This window comes from Pristiophorus japonicus, chromosome 11 (genome assembly GCF_044704955.1).
Source record: "Pristiophorus japonicus isolate sPriJap1 chromosome 11, sPriJap1.hap1, whole genome shotgun sequence".
Taxonomy (NCBI): domain Eukaryota; kingdom Metazoa; phylum Chordata; class Chondrichthyes; family Pristiophoridae; genus Pristiophorus; species Pristiophorus japonicus.
In genome coordinates this window covers 88,645,527-88,666,296 of record NC_091987.1, presented here as the reverse complement: position 1 = coordinate 88,666,296, position 20,770 = coordinate 88,645,527, and the positions used below count along the sequence as shown (strand labels likewise).

Here is a 20,770-nt window from a genome sequence, read left to right as displayed (position 1 = left end):
CATTTGTCTTCACTAATCTTTTTCTCTTCACGTATCTGTAGAAGCTTTTGCAGTCAGTTTTTATGTTCCCAGCAAGCTTCCTCTCATACTCTATTTTCCCCCTCCTAATTAGACCATTTGTCCTCCTCTGCTGAATTCTAAATTTCTCCCAGTCCTCAGGCTTGCTGCTTTTCTGGCCAAATTTGACATTCCATATAAAATTCATTTTTCAGGGCCAGAGAGGTTGTTCAGCAGCAATTATAACTTAGTACGCCATATTAAAAACCCAGTTACACATCATTCAACAAGGCATAACTTTTTCATGGGTTTTTACAGCGAGATTAGAGCATAAAAAAGTGTAAGTTCACTTCAATTCAAGTGATTTCGAAGATTGCCTTCTGCGAGGACTTCAACAGTGCACCCTGTGGAGGAGCGGGGAATCACTGACAGCAACTTCTGTATTTCCATGTTTAACTGTGCCTGCGCAGATGCCAGAAGTTGCTGTCAGTTTCACAGAGTAATGACGGTGAGCGTTGGCAGTTTCACTGTCATTACAACCTCATATTCCGGTCCAATATTTTACTGTTTGTTTAAAGAAGTACCTTCTGTTCTAAATTAATTTTTTGTTAGCTTATGGGCCGTAAATTGTGGCCTCACCTGCGCATGTGCCGGAATCCGACATTTGCGAGCTGTCAAAATGTCTTTTGACAGATCCAACGTACACAAAATCAAAGAGCCTCTGCGAGCAGAGATTTGGGCTATTTGCCTAACTCATGCCCAACAAATGTCCTTAAAACTCTTATGCCTGATAAAAGCCCAACTTTTATATTAAACTTTTATATTAAAAACCCTGTCCATTAGGAAAGTTTATTTTTAACTCTAATAAAACATTTTCAAAAAAAATGTTTTTCCTAAAACATTTAATATAATTCAATTTCAATTAACTTTAAATATGTGAGGTGTTTTTATTTATTGTGTTGCGTTTGTGTTTTTGGAGGTATTCGCATTGATAGCAATGGGAGCTCGTACAAATGGAACTCACCATTATTATCAATGAGAATATTACATTGTGATTGGTGGTCCAGGCCCACGTGATCCCAGGATGCGCTTACGTTCCTGGGATGTGCGGGCCTCGGACTGGAAGTGTTCGATCCTCCGGGACCGCCAGGTACTTTCGTAAAAAAACATTTGGCCAGAGGCACCTGCCTGCAGGATGCCCCCGACTGCAATTTTTGGCCCATGTGTATATTCTTGGGTGCTACTATTTTGCCTTATTTTAAAGTGATATATTCAGGATTTACCTTCTCTACCCAATATTGTAACTTTATAGAATTCGTCAATATGAGTGCCGGTCCTGTTGTTTAAATACGTTAGTTCAACTGACATTGCCTTATAACAGACTGCGGGACCAACAGCATTAAGTTAAGAGCAATTGACCCCTCCAATTTTGTTCAATGTAAACAAAATGCAGCTGAAACCTTTTAAAACAGGGTCAGTAGGACGAGGGCATAGATTACGTCTACAGTCAGGTAGCAGTGGAATAAAAAAAAAGGAACAGTGATGCTAAGTTAAAGATGCATTATTGGGACGTGGGTAGGGGGAGGAGAAGAATTTGGAGGGCTCTCTGTTAGTTCAGGACACATTTTTCATCACTGATTATGCTGCATAAATTACAAAGAAACTGCCCTGAATATAATACTGTAGCCGGCCTATAGCAGTAATAGCTAGTGTGTTAAGTCATCAGGGGAGAGCAGCAGTAGCCAAGTTCATGGCACCGTGGCTGGCTCTGCTGCACAGGCGGGCAGGAAAAAGGGTGGGAGAGCGATAGTGATAGGAGATTCAATTGTAAGGGGAATAGATAGGCTTTTCTGCAGCCGCAACCGAGACTCCAGGATGGTATGTTGCCTCCCTGGTGCAAGGGTCAAGGATGTCTCGGAGTGGGTGCAGGACATTCTGAAAAGGGAGGGTGAATAGCCAGTTGTCGTGGTGCATATAGGTACCAATGATATAGGTAAAAAAAAACGGGATGAGGTCCTACGAGACGACTTTAGGGAGCTAGGAGTTAAATTAAAAAGTATGACCTCAAAAGTAGTAATCTCAGGATTGCTACCAGTGTCACGTGCTAGTCAGAGTAGGAATCGCAGCATAGCTCAGATGAATACGTGGCTTGAGGAATGGTGCATAAGGGAGGGATTCAAATTCCTGGGGCATTGGAACGAGTAAAACCGGACAGTCTGCACCTGGGCAGGACTGGAACCAATGTCCCAGGGGGAGTGTTTGCTAGTGCTGTTGGGGAGGAGTTAAACTAATATGGCAGGAGGATGGGAATCTATGCAGGGAGACAGAGGGAAATAAAATGGAGTCAGAAGCAAAAGATAGAAAGGAGAATAGTAAAAGTGGAGGGCAGAGAAACCCAAGGCAAAAAACAAAAAGGGCCACATTACAGCAAAATTCTAAAGGGGCAAAGTGTGTTAAAAAGATAAGCCTGAAGGCTCTGTGCCTCAATGCGAGGAGTATTCGGAATAAGGTGGATGAATTAACTGCGCAGATAGCAGTTAACGGATACGATGTGATTGGCATCACGGAGACATGGCTCCAGGGTGACCAAGGCTGGGAACTCAACATCCAAGGGTATTCAGCATTTAGGAAGGATAGACAGAAAGGAAAAAGAGGTGGGGTGGCGTTGCTGGTTAAAGATGAAATCAATGCAATTGTAAGGAAGGACATTAGAATGGATGATGTGGAATCAGTATGGGTGGAGCTACGGAATACCAAAGGGCAGAAAACGCTAGTGGGAGTTGTGTCCAGGCCACCAAATAGTAGTAGTGAGGTTGGGGCCAGCATCAAACAAGAAATAAGGGAGGTGTGCAATAAAGGTACAGCAGTAATCATGGGCGACTTTAATCTACATATTGATTGGACTAACCTAACTGGTAGCAATGCGGTGGAGGAGGATTTCCTGGAGTTTATTAGGGATGGTTTTCTAGACCAATATGTCGAGGAACCAACCAGCCATCCTAGACTGGGTGATGTGTAATGAGAAGGGACTAATTAGCAATCTTGTTGTGCGAGGCCCCTTGGGGAAGAGTGACCATAATATGGTAGAATTCCTTATTAAGATGGAGAATGACAAAGTTAATTCGGAAACTAGGGTCCTGAACTTCAGGAATGGTAACTTCGACAGTTTGAGGTGTGAATTGGCTAGGATAGACTGGCAAAGGACACTTAAAGGGTTGACGGTGGAAAAGCAATGGCAAACATTTAAAGATCACATGGGTGAACTTCAGCAATTGTACATCCCTGTCTGGAGTAAAAATAAAACTGGGAAGGTGGCTCAACCATGGCTAACAAGGGAAATTAAGGATAGTGTTAAAGCCAAGGAAGAGGCATATAAATTGGCTAAAAAAAGCAACAAACCCGAGGACTGGAAGAAATTTAGAATTCAACAGAGGGGGAAAATAGAGTATGAGAGGAAGCTAGCAGGGAACATAAAAACTGACTGCAAAAGCTTCGATAAGAGCTTGAAGAGAAAAAGATTAGTGAAGGTCCCTTGCAGTCGGATTTCAGGTGAATTTATAATGGGGAACAAAGAAATGGCAGACCAACTGAACCAATACTTCGGTTCTGTCTTCACAAAGGAAGACACAAATAACCTTCCGAATGTACTAGGGGACAGTGGGTCCAGTGAGAAGGAGGAATTGAAGGATATCCTTATTAGGTGGGAAATTGTGTTAGTGAAATTGATGGGATTGAAGGCCAATAAATCCCCAGGGCCTGATAGTCTGCATCCCAGAGTACTTAAGGAAGTGGTCCTAGAAATAGTGGATGCATTGGTGATCATTTTCCAACAGTCTATCGACTCTAGATCAGTTCCTATGGACTGGAGGGTAGCTAATGTAACACCACTTTTTTAAAAAATGAGGGAGAGAGAAAATGGGCAATTATAGACCGGTTAGCCTGACATCAGTAGTGGGGAAAATGTTGGACTCAATCATTAAGAATGAAATAGCAGCGCATTTGGAAAGCAGCGACAGGATCAGACCGAGTCAGCATGGATTTATGAAAGGAAAATCATGCTCGACGAATCTTCTGGAATTTTGTGAGAATGTACTAGCAGAGTGGACAAGGGAGAACCTGTGGATGTGGTGTATTTGGATTTTCAAAAGGCTTTTGACAAGATCCCGCACAAGAGATTGCCGTGCAAAATCAAAGCGCATGGTATTGGGGGTAATGTACTGACGTGGATAGAGAACTGGTTGGCAGACAGGAAGCAGAGAGTCGGGATAAACAGGTCCTTTTCAGAATGGCAGGCATTGACTAGTGGAGTGCCACAGGGCTCAGTGCTGGGACCCCAGCTCTTTACAATATACATTAACGATTTAGATGAAGCAATTGAATGTAATATCTCCAAGTTTGCGGATGACACTAAACTGGGTAGCGGTGTGAGCTGCGAGGAGGACGCTAAGAGGCTGCAGGGTGACTTGGACAAGTTAGGTGAGTGGGCAAATGCATGGCAGGTGCAGTATAATGTGGATAAATGTGAGGTTATCCATTTTGGGGGCAAAAACACGAAGGCAGAATATCTGAATGGTGGCAGATTAGGAAAAGGGGAGATGCAACGAGACCTGGGTGTCATGGTCCATCGGTCACTGAAAGTGGTCATGCAGGTACAGCAGGCGGTAAAGAAGGCAAATGGTATGTTGGCCTTCATAGCTAGGGGATTTGAGTATAGGTGCAGGGATGTCTTACTGCAGTTGTACAGGGCCTTAGTGAGGCCTCACCTGGAATATTGTGTTCAGTTTTGGTCTCCTAATCTGAGGAAGGACGTTCTTGCTATTGAGGGAGTGCAGCGAAGGTTCACCAGACTGATTCCAGGGATGGCTGGACTGTCATATGAGGAGAGACTGGATCAACTGGACCTTTATTCACTGGAATTTAGAAGGATGAGAGGGGATCTCAGAAACGTACAAGATTCTGACGGGACTGGACAGGTTAGATGCTGGAAGAATGTTCCCGATGTTGGAGAAGTCCAGAACCAGGGGACATAGTCTTAGGATAAGGGGTAGGCCATTTAGGACTGAGATGAGGAGAAACTTCTTCACTCAGAGAGTTGTTAACCTGTGGAATTCCCTGCCGCAGAGAGTTGTTCATGCCAGTTCATTGGATATATTTAAGAGGGAGTTAGATATGGCCCTTACGGCTATGGGGATCAAGGGGTATGGAGAAAAAGCAGGAAAGGGGTACTGAAGGAATGATCAGCCATGATCTTATTGAATGGCAGTGCAGACTCGAAGGGCCGAATGGCCTACTCCTGCACCTATTTTCTATGTTTCTATGAGTCATTAGGACTCAAACAGCCATAGCAGAAGACAGCATATACTGTCAATAGAGTGATCATAGTACAAGGTTCAGTCTGCTTTCCCTGGATAAAGCAGACTGCCTGCAGGTGGGAAACAAGCTCACTTCTTCATTGTGATCAATGGCAGTTTTTCGCTCAACTCCACCATTGCTGGTTTACATATGACACAGTGGAGATAGCGAGGAATTGAAAATACATTGGGGTAACTGCATACAATCACATTTTATTAAAACCATTTGCATCTATGGTTAAGAGTCGGACCTCGCGACAAACTCAAAAAGCTAGCAGCATCACTTCTCGAGAGGTACCTGAAGACTGGAGAAAGCAGATATTACATCTATTTTTTTTTAAACAAAGGTAGCAAAAGTGACCCAGGAAATGGCAGACCTGTGAGCTTGACCTCCATTGTGGGTTTGGTTCTGGAAATCTTTAAGGGAATATCATGGAGCATCTGGATGAAAATATAATCATAAGATAGCCAAATATTGGTTCATGAAGGGGCGGTTTTGCCATTCTAATGTACTGGATTTCTTTGAGACTGTGACAAAGGAGCTTGATAGGGGTAATATAGTGCATGTGGTGTACTTGGATTTCATAAGATCACTGATACAGTTCCACTGGAAAGGCTAGTACCCCTGTACTAAAAATTAAGTGGGAATCAGTGGAAATATTTTACAATGGATATGTAATTGGTTGACCTTTTAAAGCCAGAGGGTGCTGGCACAGGGATTGCCATCAGCCTGGGAGAATGTTACCAATGGGGGTCCCACAGGGGTCTGTTTTAGGACCTCTTTTGTTTAATATCTTTATAACTGATCTGAAACTAGGGGCCCAAGTTTCCACAAGAAAAAAAACGGGCGCCCCTCCGAGCTGGGCGCCCGTTTTTCGCGCCTAAAAAAATCCTCGGTATTCTCCACCTACTTACAGGTCCTGTGGCACTCGGCGCAGCCAGCACGAGCTGTAGGGGGGCGGAGCCAGGTCCCGGCGCTGAAAACAGTGCCGGGACCTCTGCACATGCGCGCTACAGTGGGCACGCAAGTGCAGTAGCTCCAGGCACCGAACTGTGTGGGAGGGGCCCGAAGCACGCAGCCCCTAGCCCTGGCCCAATAGCCTCACTGGGACTGCGTGAATGAGGCTCCTCCCACGGCCAGCTCCTGCTCCCCCCACCCCCCCCCCCCTTCGCCGACCAGACCCGAACAGACACCTGCTCCCCACCCCCTCCCCGACCCGCGCTCCCCCCCCCCCCGACCCGACACCCGCTTTCCCACCCCCCGACCCGAGGCCCGCTCCCCCCGACACCCGCTCTCCCCCCCCCCCCCGCCCCGAGGCCCGCTCCCCCCCCCCGCCCGCCCCGACCCGAGGCCCGGTCCCCCCCATCCTCCCCCCCGCCCCGAGATCCGAGACCCGCTCTCCCCCGAACCCCCCCCCCCCCGCCCCGACCGGAGACCCGCTCCCCCCCGACCCGAGACCCGCTCCCCCCCCCCCGACCCGACACGACCCGAGACCCGCTCCCCCCCCCGACCCCCACCTCTCCCCGACCCGAGGCCCGCTCCCCCGCCGCCCCGACCCCCGCTTCCCCCCGAGACCCGCTCCCCCCCGACCCGAGACCCGCTCCCCCCCGCCCTGACCCGAGGCCCGCTCCTCCCCCCCCCCGACCCGACACCCGCTCCTCCCCGACCCCCCCCCCCTCTCTCTTCCCCGACCCCCCCCTCTCCCCGACCCGAGGCCCGCTCCCCCGACCCGAGGCCCGCTCACCCCCCCGACCGGAGGCCCGCTCCCCCCGAGACCCGCTCCCCCCCCGACCGGAGACCCGTTCCCCCCTCTCCCCGACCCGAGGCCCGCTCCCCCCCCGACCGGACCCGACCAGAGACCCGCTCCCCCCCGCCCCGACCCGAGGCCCGCTCCTCCCCCCCCCCGACCCAACGCCCCTTCCCCCCCCCCAGACCCGACACCCGCTCCTCCCCCCGACCCCCTCCCTCTCTCTTCCCCCCCCTTCTCTTCCCCCCCCCCACTCCCCCCCTCCCTCTCTCTTCCTCCCCCCCCTCCCCCCTCTCTCTTCCTCCCCCCCCCCTCTTCCCCCCCCCTCTCTCTTCTTCCTCTCCCCCCTCTCTCTCTCGCTCTCTCTCCCTCCCTCCCCCTTAGCGGCACGAATGGCTGCAGAATTCTCCCTGGCTGAAGCACTTTCACACAGGTAGGAAGATGCTTTATTTAATCTTTTCTTGGCTTATAAATGTTTATTCAGGTTGGATTTATTTGTATAATATTTGTAGAAGTATAAATAAGGATTTATTGTAGAATTTAATGAGTTCCCTTCCCCCCCCCCCCCCCCTCATTCTGGACGCCTAATTTGTAACCTGCGCCTGATTTTTTTGTGTGTAGAACAGGTTTTTTCAGTTCTACAAAAATCTTCACTGGCTCCATTCTACTTTAGTTTGGAGTACATTTTCACTGTGGAAACTTTCAAAAAAGACACCCCCTTTTGAAGAAAAAATTCTGTTCTAAACTAGAACTGTTCTACCTGACTAGAACGGCAGAAAAAAAAATGTGGAGAATTGCGATTTCTAAAATAGTCCGTTCTCCACCAGTTGCTCCTAAAAATCAGGCGCGAATCATGTGGAAACTTGGGCTCTAGGAGTCACAATCACAGTGGTTAAATCTGCAGATGAAACAAAGCAAATGCAGGCGGTAGACTCCAACGCTGAACAAGATGACTTGAATATCCTTGTGAATTGGGCAGACAGGTGGGAGGTAAAATTCAATGTCGAGGAATGCAAAATGCTTCAAGTGGGGACAAAAATTTCCAGGAAGGGATAATTACTTAAATGGAAAGAAAATAAAAGTGCATGGAAAATGAAAGAAATCTGGGGGTCCTGACGGGCAATAAATTGAAGCTATCGTAACAATGCTCGGTGGTACTGAGTAAAGCAAATCAGATGTTGCGATGTATTAGGTGGTCAATTTTGAGCCAAAATAGTGAGATAATCCTGCCAGTTTATAAAGCATTGGTACAACCTTACTTAGAATGTTATGTACTATTCTGGTCGCCACAGTACAAAGGGATATTGCAGCTATTGAAAGAATAAAGAGAGCAGCCAGAATGATTGAGGCAATGGAAGAATTAGATTATGAGGAGCAATTATATTGAGAGGTGATATAAGTGCTGCTTTTAAGATTCTACAGGGGCTAGATAATACAAACCATGACAAGCTATTTCACAGTGTCCAGAACAGAAGAACTAGAGGGGGATAAATTCAAAACTAATCTGCGGAAATAATATTTCAGTGAGCAAGTGGTCAATCTGTCATCTGTAGAATAGGCTCCCTAGGGAGACGTGGGAGCAGTTGGTATTGATTCATGCAAATGAAAATTAGATGGATTTCTTTCAAAAAATAACATTTTGGGATTCGGTATGCGAGTAATTTGAGACATGACATGTGGTGAGTGCAGTGTGCTTGGGAGGAACAGGGGATTTGGGTCCAATAGTTCCCAGAGCTCGAGACCACTGTGGTTTTTCTCACATCATGTCTGGGTCTGTTGTAGACTAATTGATAAATGATTATTTACAGCTTTATAGCTGAAATTATGGCACCAATTACACCAGATGAAAATTGGTTTTGTAGTGCTGGACTATTCTGGAAAGAGCAGCGTGGTACTCCAGCAGTGGCTATTTTGCTAGTGGCTCTCTGAGGATAATTGAATCATGATCCTGATACCATGAGGTGAGGACTGATTGGCTCTTCTTAGAACATGGCTGTCACAGTGTATCTTTTTCATTGTAGTAAGAGCAATATATATTTAATAAAAATGCCGTAGGCCCTTCAATAAGTTGTTGGTGGTTGTGTAGAATGGTTTAAACAGTACTTTCATATTTAATAAGACATTTCATACTGCTGACTTTAATATGATGATGCTGTTACTGGGTGTGCTCCAGTTGGAATGATGCTTATGGCAGATACTTATTCCTCCTCAAATTCCTAACCTGAACCATATGAGTCAAAGGGATAAACATGTGTTTAACAAGAAGCAAAAGCCCGATTGGCATTCTGCAACAGTACTATGCAGAGCGGTGCTGTGAATGCACAGTGGGGGTATTAGGACCCTGATTTGCACAGCTTAGGGCCCAGGCAGCTAAAGGCACGGCCGCCAATAGTGGAGTGATGGATATTGTGGGTGCGCAAGATGTCAGAATTGGAGGAGTGCAGAGATCTCGGGGGGCTGGAGGAAGTTACTGATAGGGAGGGGCAAGGCCATGGAGGAATTTGAACACAAGAATGAGAATTTTAAAAATGGCTGGACCGGGAGCCAATGTAGGTCAGCGAGCATGGGGTTGATTGGTGAATGGGACTTGGTGCAAGCAAGGATACAGGCAGAAGAGTTTTGTATGAGCTCAAGTTTACAGAGGGTAGAAGGTGAGAGGCCAGCCAGGAGAGCAATGGAATAGTTGGGTCTGAAGATAACAAAGGCATGGATGAGGGTTTTAGCAGATGAGCTAACTACCCCACAGCTGAAAAGGAGTCCAGCATTTAAGTTTTAACTTATTTAACCCAGGGCTCTACAAAAACAACTTGTGCCGTTGTTGCAGGGGTCCTTTCTGCCTCCCCGTCTCCAGACCCACCTTCGTCTGGACTGAAAGCTGGCTGGGTTGTTCAATATTGCAGGCTAATTTTCTGCCCGCAGCCTTCCGGCCCAATTGTAACAAGGCCCGGCCCTCAAAATGGACCAGGTCTTCTGTTGGGACTATTGGATGACCAATGGCTGTGCTTTGCCAGCCAGTCCAACCAAAACTTGCCAACCATCAAAATCTACTTCTCCATTTATCAGAATCAAAATTTACCAAAAGTAAAAGAATAAATGAGCTATGAATAGTTAACAAGGTTTTGGAACACTTATCATAACACTGCTCTAAAGTTGCACTAATGTCATAAGTAACTAGTACAGAAGAAGAGCACCACTTTGGTTTACTATTTCAAACATATCTGCTGGAAATCTCAGGTCAGGCAGCATCTGTGGAGAGAAAGCAGCATTTGACCCTGAAGGATCATCGCCCCGAAAAGTTAACTCTGTTTCTCTCTCCACAGATACTGCCTGACCTGCTGAAGTTTCCAGCATTTTCTGTTTTTATTCCAGATTTCAGCATCCACAGTATTTTGCTTTTGTTGAAACATATCTGTTTTGTATCAATTCCCCCACAGTCTAATGTGTATTACAAATAAATACATGACGGAACAGCAGAATATTTCTGCATTCATGCTTTCCTCTAAATAAACACTAATATCCAGAGAGGTTTTAGCCAGAAAGCAATCTGATCATGGACATGTTGGGACTCAGAACTGTGTACTCTCAGATGCCCATTATGTTAGGTACCTACTGCTCTATGAGGGCACTTACATTAAAATCTTTATTCATCGCTTGATGGGGATGAAACACCAATAGCTATTGTATCAGGTATTAATATCTGGATGGCTTTAGTACATTACGCCATTGCTTTCAGTGATAAGCTCCCACATGAACATGTCCCACAGGATTATCATCCAATTTATGAGAACACCCTCACTGAGCAGCAGGTAAATAGGCCGTGCTTCTATGCCTAAAATTTCCCACACTGATCTCAGCCAGGGTGCTAAACCTAGAGCTAAATCCCAGTAATCAGTCAGGACAGTGACAGCAGGTCCTTGCCAATCAAATCCAATATTTTTGCATTTAAACTTACACTGGACTCCCAAGACAAAGTTTCTTAACCTATTGATATAAAACTCATACCATTTCACAGAAGTGAACGTATTATACACAGATGTGTGAATCTATCAACTATCATACCCAGTGGTCCAGTGGCAGCTCACAAATAACAGAGTAGCGGTGTTTGGGCCAGATGATCTACTGGAGTTCTGCTCTCATGTCCACGTCAAGATTCAACAGAAATCATACACATACCTGACAAAAAATAGCTCCACAAAATAAATGAAAAGAATCTACTAGATTTGAGGCACTATTGTGCCAAATGGGCAACCTGGGCCTTTTCTGAAATAAACCCAATAATGTGAGCGCCTTTCTCCATACACCGAATGGATTGTTTCCTATGTAAGTTCAACTATGCCGCAAGCAAATTAAGTACTTGGGTGTGATAATACTAATGAAGTCCTGGATTATATTCAAAGCAAGAGTCTATTGTTAGCAATGCAATGCAGCTACCATCGTTCAAAATGGGGTGCTGACAGCAAAAAAACATATATATTCATCACTGGCAGCGTTTTGCTTCTGGAAACTGAGAATTAAACCACTTCCAACGTGTGATGCTCTCCATTCCCAGGAACAGGCATGGTGCCTCATTTATACTGCAGCTTTGTCTGCAGAAGCAGGGCGTACTGTCAATATAAATGAGGTATCAGACTGTCGAGCATGCTGCTTCCGCTGTTTAGCATGCATGTAGTCCTGTGTTGCTGCTTTCCCAGTTTGGCATCTCATTTTTAGGTACACCTGGTGTTGCTCCTGTCATGCTCTTCTACACTCTTCGTTGAACCACGGTTGGTCCCCTGAATTGATGCTAATGGTAGAGTGAAGGATATGCCAGACCATGAGGTTACATATCATGGTGGAATACAATTCTGCTGCTGCTGATGGCCCACAGAGCCTCATAGATGCCCGGTTTTGAGCTGCTAGATCTGTTCTGAATCTATCCCATTTAGCACGGTGGGAGTGCCACACAACACGATGGTGGGTGTCCTCAGTGTGAAGACGGGACGTCGTCTCCACAATGACTGTGTGGTGGTCACTGCTACACTGGACAGATGCATCTGTGACAGGTAGGTTTGCGAGGATGAGATCAAGTAGGTTTTTCCCTCGTGTTGGTTCTCTCACCAAAGGTTGCAGGTCCAGTCTGGCAGCTATGTCCTTCAGGACTCAGCTTGCTTGGTCAGTGCTGCTACCAAGCCATTCTTGGTGATGGACATTGAACTCCCCTACCCAGAGTACATTCAGTGCCCTTGCTACCCTCAGTGCTTCTTCGAAATGGTGTTGAACATGGAGGTGTACTGATTCATCAGCTGAAGGAGGGCGGTAGGTGATAATCAGCAGGAGGTTTCCTTGCCTGTGCTTGGCCTGAAGCCATGAGACTTCATTGGTTCTGGAGTCAATGTTGAGGATGCCCAGGGCCACTCCCTCCCAACACTGTGCCGCCACCCCTGGTGGGTCTGTCCTGCCAGTGGGACAGGACATACCCAGGGATGCTGATGGAGGCAATGGTGAGCAACAAAGAATATGTCAGTCCAAACTACAAGAAATCAATCTTACACCAAACTCATCTACAAATTCCAGTCAGCAGTTTGAGGGATAGTGAGGAATGGGAGCCTGATTCACAATGTTCAATTCTCCAATCAGTCCTACACAGGATAATCAGTATGGAGGCAGCTACACATCAAATCTGGGAGCCCATTAACAATCTTTTGCATTGCAGGAGTTGAATTAATAGCTGTAAATTCAGCCTCTCTGCTTTCCATGACTGCACTTCCAGGCCTCCAACATTGCATATAATACAAAAAAAGGATAAATGCTAGCACTTTTACCAAGGAGCTTTCTATGAAAGCTATAACCAACACTCCCAACCTCCACAAGAATATAAGGAGCAGGAGTAGGTCATTCGACCCTGCTCTGCCATTCAGTAAGATCATGGCTGATCTTCTACCTCAACTCCACCTTCCCACACTATCCCCATATCCCTTGATTCTCAATGTCCAAAAATCTATCAATCCCTGTCTTGAATATACTCGATGACTGAGCATCCACAGTCCTCTGGGGGTAGAGAATTCCAAAGATTCACAAACTTTTCAGTGAAGAAATGTCTCATTTCAGTCCTAAATGTCTGACCTCTTAATCTGAGACTGTGAGTCCCCATCCAGGGGAAACAGCCTCTCAGCATCTACCGTACCAAGCCCTGCAAGAATTTTGTATATCAACTATAATGGTTCTGGAGTTAATGAAATTTGCACATACCCAGACCATTTACAGAACAGAATTAAATCTCAAACCAAAAACTAGTTAAATTGATTCAATAACAGAACAAAACATGAAAAGTGAAAGCACATTTACTGAGCAGTAACCAACCGTAGAACATCATAACCTTCAATGACCCACGGTCTTCATCCTGAACAAACTGTATTAACATGAACATATTTTCACCTCAATATACTGTGAAGATGTCATTTTAATAGCACTAAAGAGTTCTGCAAAACATCAATGCCATTTCTCCCTTATTAAATATCTCTCTCAATCTCTTTGCTGAATGGTGAATAGAATTACATAAAAGCTGTGTGAGATACAACAGCTTTAAAGAAACTATCGAGCCAAGCTGGCCACCAAACAAAAGGCCCCGAGGTTAGGAAAGTATATTGTTTTAAAATATAGCTGGTTATAAAGAAAAAAGTAAACTAGTTTTCCTTTTTAACTTGCATTTGATAATCAGTAGTGTTTTCATGGGAAAGATTTGCAAGAGAAAATACATCAAGCTGTTTTATAAAGTTCTGAGCATTTAAAAATGCGAGAATAAAACATCAAAAAGCTTGAGGCATCTGTGCATGATTACATTTTAATGTTTTTGCTTTTTAAAAAAAAGACTGCAATAAATGGGAGTATTGCAACTAGAGTAGATGAGGAGAATAGATTGCATATAACTTTCCTTGCCTTTTAATGGAGCTCCACAAAGTAATACTCCCTCCATCCATTAGCAATTTTTCTGTTTGATAGTAAATTCAATTTAAGAATGAAAGTAAATGGGCACCTTTATAGTCAAAGGAAAACAAGCTGACTGGTGATGGTTTCCATACCAGCTGCTATACAAGCTGTTGCTTAGCTGTTCAATTTGGTTGGACTAAAGATTTCAAAAGTCACATTGTCGTACAGATACACCATCAATTCACAGAACACTCACAATGTAGGTTTAATAGCTAACATGCTACCCATTGCTACCAGTGATTTTTCAACTTATTTCATGTTGGATCTAGTTGCTTTTCCAGCTCATTTAGTGGGGCAGACAGAAATCTTGACATTGCAAATGAATCCTTCCACTCAACTCGGAGATCACTTGCTAAAACTATGTGTTTGCAAAACCACTTTGGATTTTATGGAATACACACTACATAAAAGAACGTGGGCATGGACAGAATAAACAAAGAGGATTTTCTGGGACTTCAGTATGAAATAATCTTCTGTTGGTTTGTCTGTAGTCCCAGCAACTTGGACTTAAACGACAGAGGAAAGCCTGTGAAGATACACTCACCTAGCTGAGAAAGGATATGGAAAAGCAAGCGAAATATAAAACTGCATAGCCCTCCTCCCACCAAGTAATGTTAGGCTAACTTCTACATTCTTGCATTTGCAATCATAAATTAATATATTCTGAGCAATGCTCAGCAACACAGGACATTATCAAGTCACTGAAACCACTCAAATCAGAGCTGGAAAACATCCTAGGCTTAATGGAAAGTGACAAGGTGCTGCTCAGCTTTGATCAGTTGATAAACAAAGCAACCTGCCAGCCTGCAGGTATTCGATGTGTTTCAAACTGCCTTTCTACTGCATCTGGTTGCTCAAGGCCTGTTGCAGCCCTTCTATATCCTACCGACTTTATCAAAGATGTATTTGTTTCCACTGATGATTCACTTCTTCTGACTAAAGGTTTGAGTGTAAAAATTATTTCTAATTGCCAAGTAAATTTGGTAATGCTCAAAGAAACAAAAGGCTGATTTGCCAAATGGCAAGTTTTTTGTTATAAACATTTTTTTACTACACGAGACACAATCTATGCCCTCAAGTTTCTACACGTTTAATAATCTCAAAGTTCCAAGTAGCTCAGTATCTAATGTTACATTATAGGTAAAAGGAACTACAGGATCTAACTTGCTCCAATTCAATTTATAGTATAATATACAGTAACAAAACAACTTCAACTGAAGTGAAATTTGAAATTATTACACATCAAACTACAGATTTATTTTATGCCCTGTGTCAGTTTTAATGAATTTCCTCTTTACACCTAGTGTGCATATAAATCTAATAACAATGTTTGTCTCTGTAGCCTCATGATTCAGCTTTCCGATCGGTTCTGATTTATTTTGTTCTTCACAGTTCTGTTTTTCACAGTAGAAACACCATCAATTAGTAGGGGAAATAATTCAGCTTCCTTTCTGCAGCCATTACAATTGTCTGCTTAAAAGTCCACAACCAGCTCAGGAAACAGAAAGACGACGAGACAGGTCCTAACATCTCTCAAAAGTTGACCTATCACCTCTATTTCTCAATGCCCTGTTAATCTTACTGATCACTTTGCCACCAGCATCTCTGCCATAACTTACCACTCACCTCTCCCCTCCCCAAACCACTCCTGCTCATCCCTGGACCTCCACCTCGGCCTGCAAGCAAGGTCATAGGAGATTTAACAGTGTTCCTAAATTTTCATATCACTGGATTGTACTTTGGCAAGGCTCATGGATAATCTGAAACAAAGTTATTAGGTTACTAAGAACATAAGAAATAGGAACAGGAGTAGGCCATACAGCCCCTCGAGCCTACTCCGCCATTCAATAAGATCATGGCTGATCTGACCTTGGACTCAGCTCCACTTCGCCACCCGCTCCCCATAACACCTTATCGTTCAAGAAACTGTCTATTTCTGTCTTAAATTTATTCAATGTCCCAGCTTCCACAGCTCTCTCAGGCAGCAAAGTCTACAGAATTACAACCCTCAGAAGAAATTTCTCCTTATCTCTGTTTTAAATGGGCGGCCCCTTATTCTAAGATCATGCCCTCTAGTTCTAGTCTCCCCCATCAGTGGAAACATCCTCTCTGCATCCACCTTGTCAAGCCCCCTCATAACCTTATATGTTTCGATAAGATCACCTGTCATTCTTCTGAATACCAGTGAATAGAGGCCCAACCTACTCAACCTTTCCTCATAAGTCAACTCCCTCATCCCCAGAATCAACCTAGTGAACCTTCTCTGAACTGCCTCCAAAGCAAGTATATCCTTTCGTAAATATGGAAACCAAAACTGCACGCAGTATTCCAGGTCCCTGTCAAGTGATCCATGTGGGTATAGGTAATTGTAGCTACTTGTAAATTTCAGGCACCCAGAAGAAGAACCCAGTATTAAATGCCTGCCTTTCTTTCTATTTTTTCAAAATTATTTTCCGTCTGTAACAAAGTATGATGCCTGGAGTGTGACCGACACGCAATTTTTATACACACTAATCTCCCATGACGATACTCCTGCAGAAAACTAAGTTTGTAAAAAGAGATAGGAAGTGATAAATTTCTCGCTCATTTCTTTTATTTAAATTGTAGTGATGAAGTTAATAATTTATTTATATAATATTGGTCTAAACATTGCTGTCAAAATAATGGCGAGGCTCATATTTAAGTGCAAATGCCACAGCAATTTCAGGCGAGGGCAGATGCGCAATTAAAAGCGGAAATTGGGAAGTTGCTGTCGGAGATGCACCACTGTGCCGTTAGCTTTGCGGAAATGACATTGCGTTGTCTGGCACAGTATAGTTGAAGTCCAAGAATTCTTGAGTTTCAGTTGCAGCTGCTTATGCAAGTTCAGGTTGTTACAGTTTAATCCGGCACTGGGCTACTGATGTACTGTAAATGGGAGCTGGTGCAGATCTGCGATTGTGACTCCACATTTGCAGTAACAGATTGTGGCATCAGGTGTTTAGTAGAGGCTGCAGTTGCATTGGCTCTGGCTGACTGCAAAGACTGAATTGCGGGCGGCGGGAGAACACCAGTAGTTCAATGGTATGAAGATAGACAGATAGTTGAGGACACAGAGATGGGCTGTGGGAGTGCAGTGGCTGTTAGGCCAGTAGGGAGCCAGGGAGTTGGAGAGAAGCAGGTGTTGTACCCACAGTGGAGCTGGAGATAGGAAGAGTGTAAAAAAAAGCAACTGCAGTTATGGTAGAATGGGAGTAAAAATGTAAAAGAAAAATAAAGACTTACATTTATACTGCACCTTTCACTGGGCGGCCCAAAGCATTTTACAGCTAATGAAGTACTTTTGAAGCGTAGTCACTGTCGTAATGTAGGAAACACGGCGGCCAATTTGCACACAGCAAGGTCCCACAAACAGCAATGTGATAATGACCACATAATCTGTATTAGTGGTGTTGATTGAGGGATAAATATTGGTGAGAACAGCTCAACTTCGAATAGTGTCGTGGGATCTTTTACATCCACCTGAGGGCAGACGGGGCCTCGGTTTAACGTCTCATCCGAAAGACGGCACCGCCGACAGTGAAGCACTCCCTCAGTACTGCACTGGAGTATCAGCCTAGATTTTGTATTCAAAGTCTTTGGAGTGAGACTTGAACCCATGACCTTCTGACTCAGAGGTGAGAGTGCTACCACTGAGCCCTGGCTGCCCTCTAAGTGTAGGAACGGAGACTGAAGTGTTTAAGTCAAGAGCAGGGCTTTGGTATATTGGATTGGACAAGTGGAGCAAGAAGAGAGAATTGGCAGTAATGTAACCTTTAAATTAATGGCTAGTTATAGCCGTGAAGGAAAGTGTGGCAAACTTTCACTCTTTTGATATTTCAGCTAACTCAAAAAGCTACCTATGTTATCAGTTAGTAGCTAAATGTCAAATATAGTGAGATATGATAAATGTATCTTGTATATGCTATCATACTTCTGCTTTTAGAATTGTATGACAAGCACTATCTTGTTTATTGTATAGATCATTGATAATGGCTGCTGATCATTGACAATGGGTCCAGTTGCAGAACAAAGCCACTTACCAACAAAAAGTATTTTTAGGATAAAACTTAAAGCAGAAACCCTACTCTTGGCAGAACTCAAGCAAAAGGTGAAGATGGGCAACATTTATACATAGATTGCATATTCTTGACTATAGAATAAATATGATCACACTTGGAATGTGTCATTTATCTCCAATATGGGAACATATTCTCTTGGGGCTCCTCGCTATGCTACAAATGCCAGTTCACTAAAAACCTCAGTTCCAGAATTATGTCGAACTGAGACTGGACACTGCCGAAAAGGAAGGCTAATACCTCCTAGATACAGCTGTAAATTATTGAGGAGTTAACATTAATGAATTACTAAAGTCAAAAATGATAATTGCAAACCTTGAAACGCCGAATTATTCCAAAAATGAATCTCTTTACCATCTAAACAGCTTGCAGCACTCGGATTAGATTTGAGCAGAAATCTTACCAACTGGGAAAAAGAAAACTGGCTTGTAGGCCATAAGAAAAAAACAGATCCTACCTCTTTAAATGTTCACAAGAGCCCTGGTGAATCCCATCCCCCCATCCCCAGCTTTGGTTTAATCTCTGAACTACTCCAGAAAACCTCACTTCGCTGTTTCATGAAAAGTGGGGGTGAGTGGAGGGCGGGGGTGTAGAACAACTAAAACACTTCGTAAAGACCACAAACCAACTCAAGGGAAGTCATCAAAGCTGAGCGACAGCCCCCTGTCCCTACCGACTGGGAAACTACCGGAGAGAGCAAAGCCCAGAGTTTTACACACAGCAGACTCTCGCTCTCTCTCTCTCTCTCTCTCTCTCGCCCTGAGACCCACCTTTCTGTCCGCTCGCACTGCTAAATGTTGCAACCAAGCAGAACAAGATGCCGATCTTTCTGATGCGTGTTCCTCTCACCGTTCCAGCCTCCATGCCGAGATGAGAAGGGAAGGCATAATGCGGCGGAGTTGTTCAGCGATCGCACTCCGGCTCCCTCGCTCTCACTCTGTTCGCTGCCCCGCCGCTGAGTGAAAGGCGCTCGCTCTCTCGCTGCTGCAGTTGGGACACAATCCCCAACCGCATTCAATCACTGGTCAACCACTTCCGCCCATCCCACAATGCAGGCCGCCTGCTGGACACACTGCTCAGCCTCCTGGGTGGACAGTGCTGCGCTGAGCCTCCACCCCCCACACACCACACTCTCTCTCTGGCCAGCTCGGCTCAGCCCCTGCACCCTTTCCCCCAGCCCTGGTTACATTCGCGCCATTCATCAGTAACAGGCTTCTGATCATCATCGCAGACAGCCCCTCCAGACTTGCTTCCACTCCAAAAGTGAGTTCTCAGGTGTGGCTGTACAGTCCAAGACGGGAATTACAGTCTCTTGTCACAGTTGATACAGACAGAGGTTGAGGGAAAGGGTGGGTGGGGAGTCTGGTTTGCCGCACGCTCCTTCCGCTGCCTGCGCTTGTTTTCGGCATGCTCTCGGCGACGAGACTCGAGGTGCTCAGCGTCCTCCCGGATGCTCTTCCTCCACTTAGGGCCAGGGATTCCCAGGTGTCGGTGGGGATGTTGCACTTTATCAAGGAGGCTTTGAGGGTGTTCTTGAAACATTTCCTCTGCCCACCTGGGGCTCGCTAAGCTTCTGCTGCAAGCCTATCTTCAGTACTTTGGGAACTGTGCAGAGATGTTCGCCCAGTTGAGGTTGCCCCGTAATTTTTCTTGGCCAGCATTATAATATTTGTGGTGATTTATTTATATTTCTAATCAGTAATATGTGACAAAACCGCTAGGAGGGGATAGTCAAGATGCCAGCAGACACCATGAGGACAAAGTACAGATGTTATTGGCCTCAATGGTGGGAGGAGGGGACTGGTTTCTGGCATGGCTTGTGGTGTACGAGAAGTGAACTAGCCTCAATACCCTTAGAGGAAATCATCCAGGGTTCCCATTCTTCAGTTCTTCCCAGTACCATTGCTGGAGAGTGACACATGTGGATATGATGGGGCTTATGTGAGATACCCCTCTGATCGAAAAGGCTGCTGAATATCGGGTTCCAACATGAGTCACTGTATTAAGAGAGGAGAGAGGAAAAGTCAGAAAGCCTGATTGGGGGGAACACATAGTGCTGGATTTTAAAAACCACAATCTGAATGCTGTGCGTTATCTCATAATAACTGACATTTGGAAAGAGGTGTTCCAATAACTTCTCAATTGCCATCATGCCACAGTTGTTGCACAGTAATACAGGAAAACATTTGTATAAGGCATGACAAAATGAATTACTTCCTGTAAAAATGTAAATATTTCTTAGGGAGTCAAATGAAATTTTAGTTTAGAAAAGTTTAATTTTCTCACTTCAGAACAGGTTCATTAAGCAAAGCAGGGGTAGGTTATACAATCTTTGGATTGGATCTGATATCTGTCAATATTTTGGTTGATTTACCTGCGCCAAAATAGTGTTTTTGAAACAATAGCCACACCAGGGATTGGCATCATGCCAGTGTGAATTCAATTGAATGCTGCTGTAAGCTGTTAATGGTTGTACACAAAGTCTCTGTGCTACCCACCATACCTATGTGCTATTTGCTACAACTGCCTTTTTCCATTCTCTGTATCCCATTCTTTGTGCCAAACAATCTGACCCCATTTCATTCTTAATAAAAGGGTGTCAGTCAATAAG

The 20,770-nt window shown here is 44.8% G+C and overlaps 1 protein-coding gene across 3 annotated transcripts in view; it reads right to left on the bottom strand.

Moving 5' to 3' along the window:
* The window catches only part of dcbld2 (discoidin, CUB and LCCL domain containing 2), a 136,360-nt gene extending 117,223 nt beyond the window's left edge, over positions 1-19,137 (bottom strand). For all 3 annotated transcript variants that reach the window (XM_070893701.1, XM_070893702.1, XM_070893703.1), the window contains exon 1: positions 18,930-19,137. In XM_070893701.1, coding sequence (XP_070749802.1) covers positions 18,930-19,023 — 94 coding nt within the window. In that variant the 5' untranslated portion in view covers positions 19,024-19,137. The remainder of the gene's footprint in view (positions 1-18,929) is intronic.
* Positions 19,138-20,770: the final 1,633 nt, after the last annotated feature.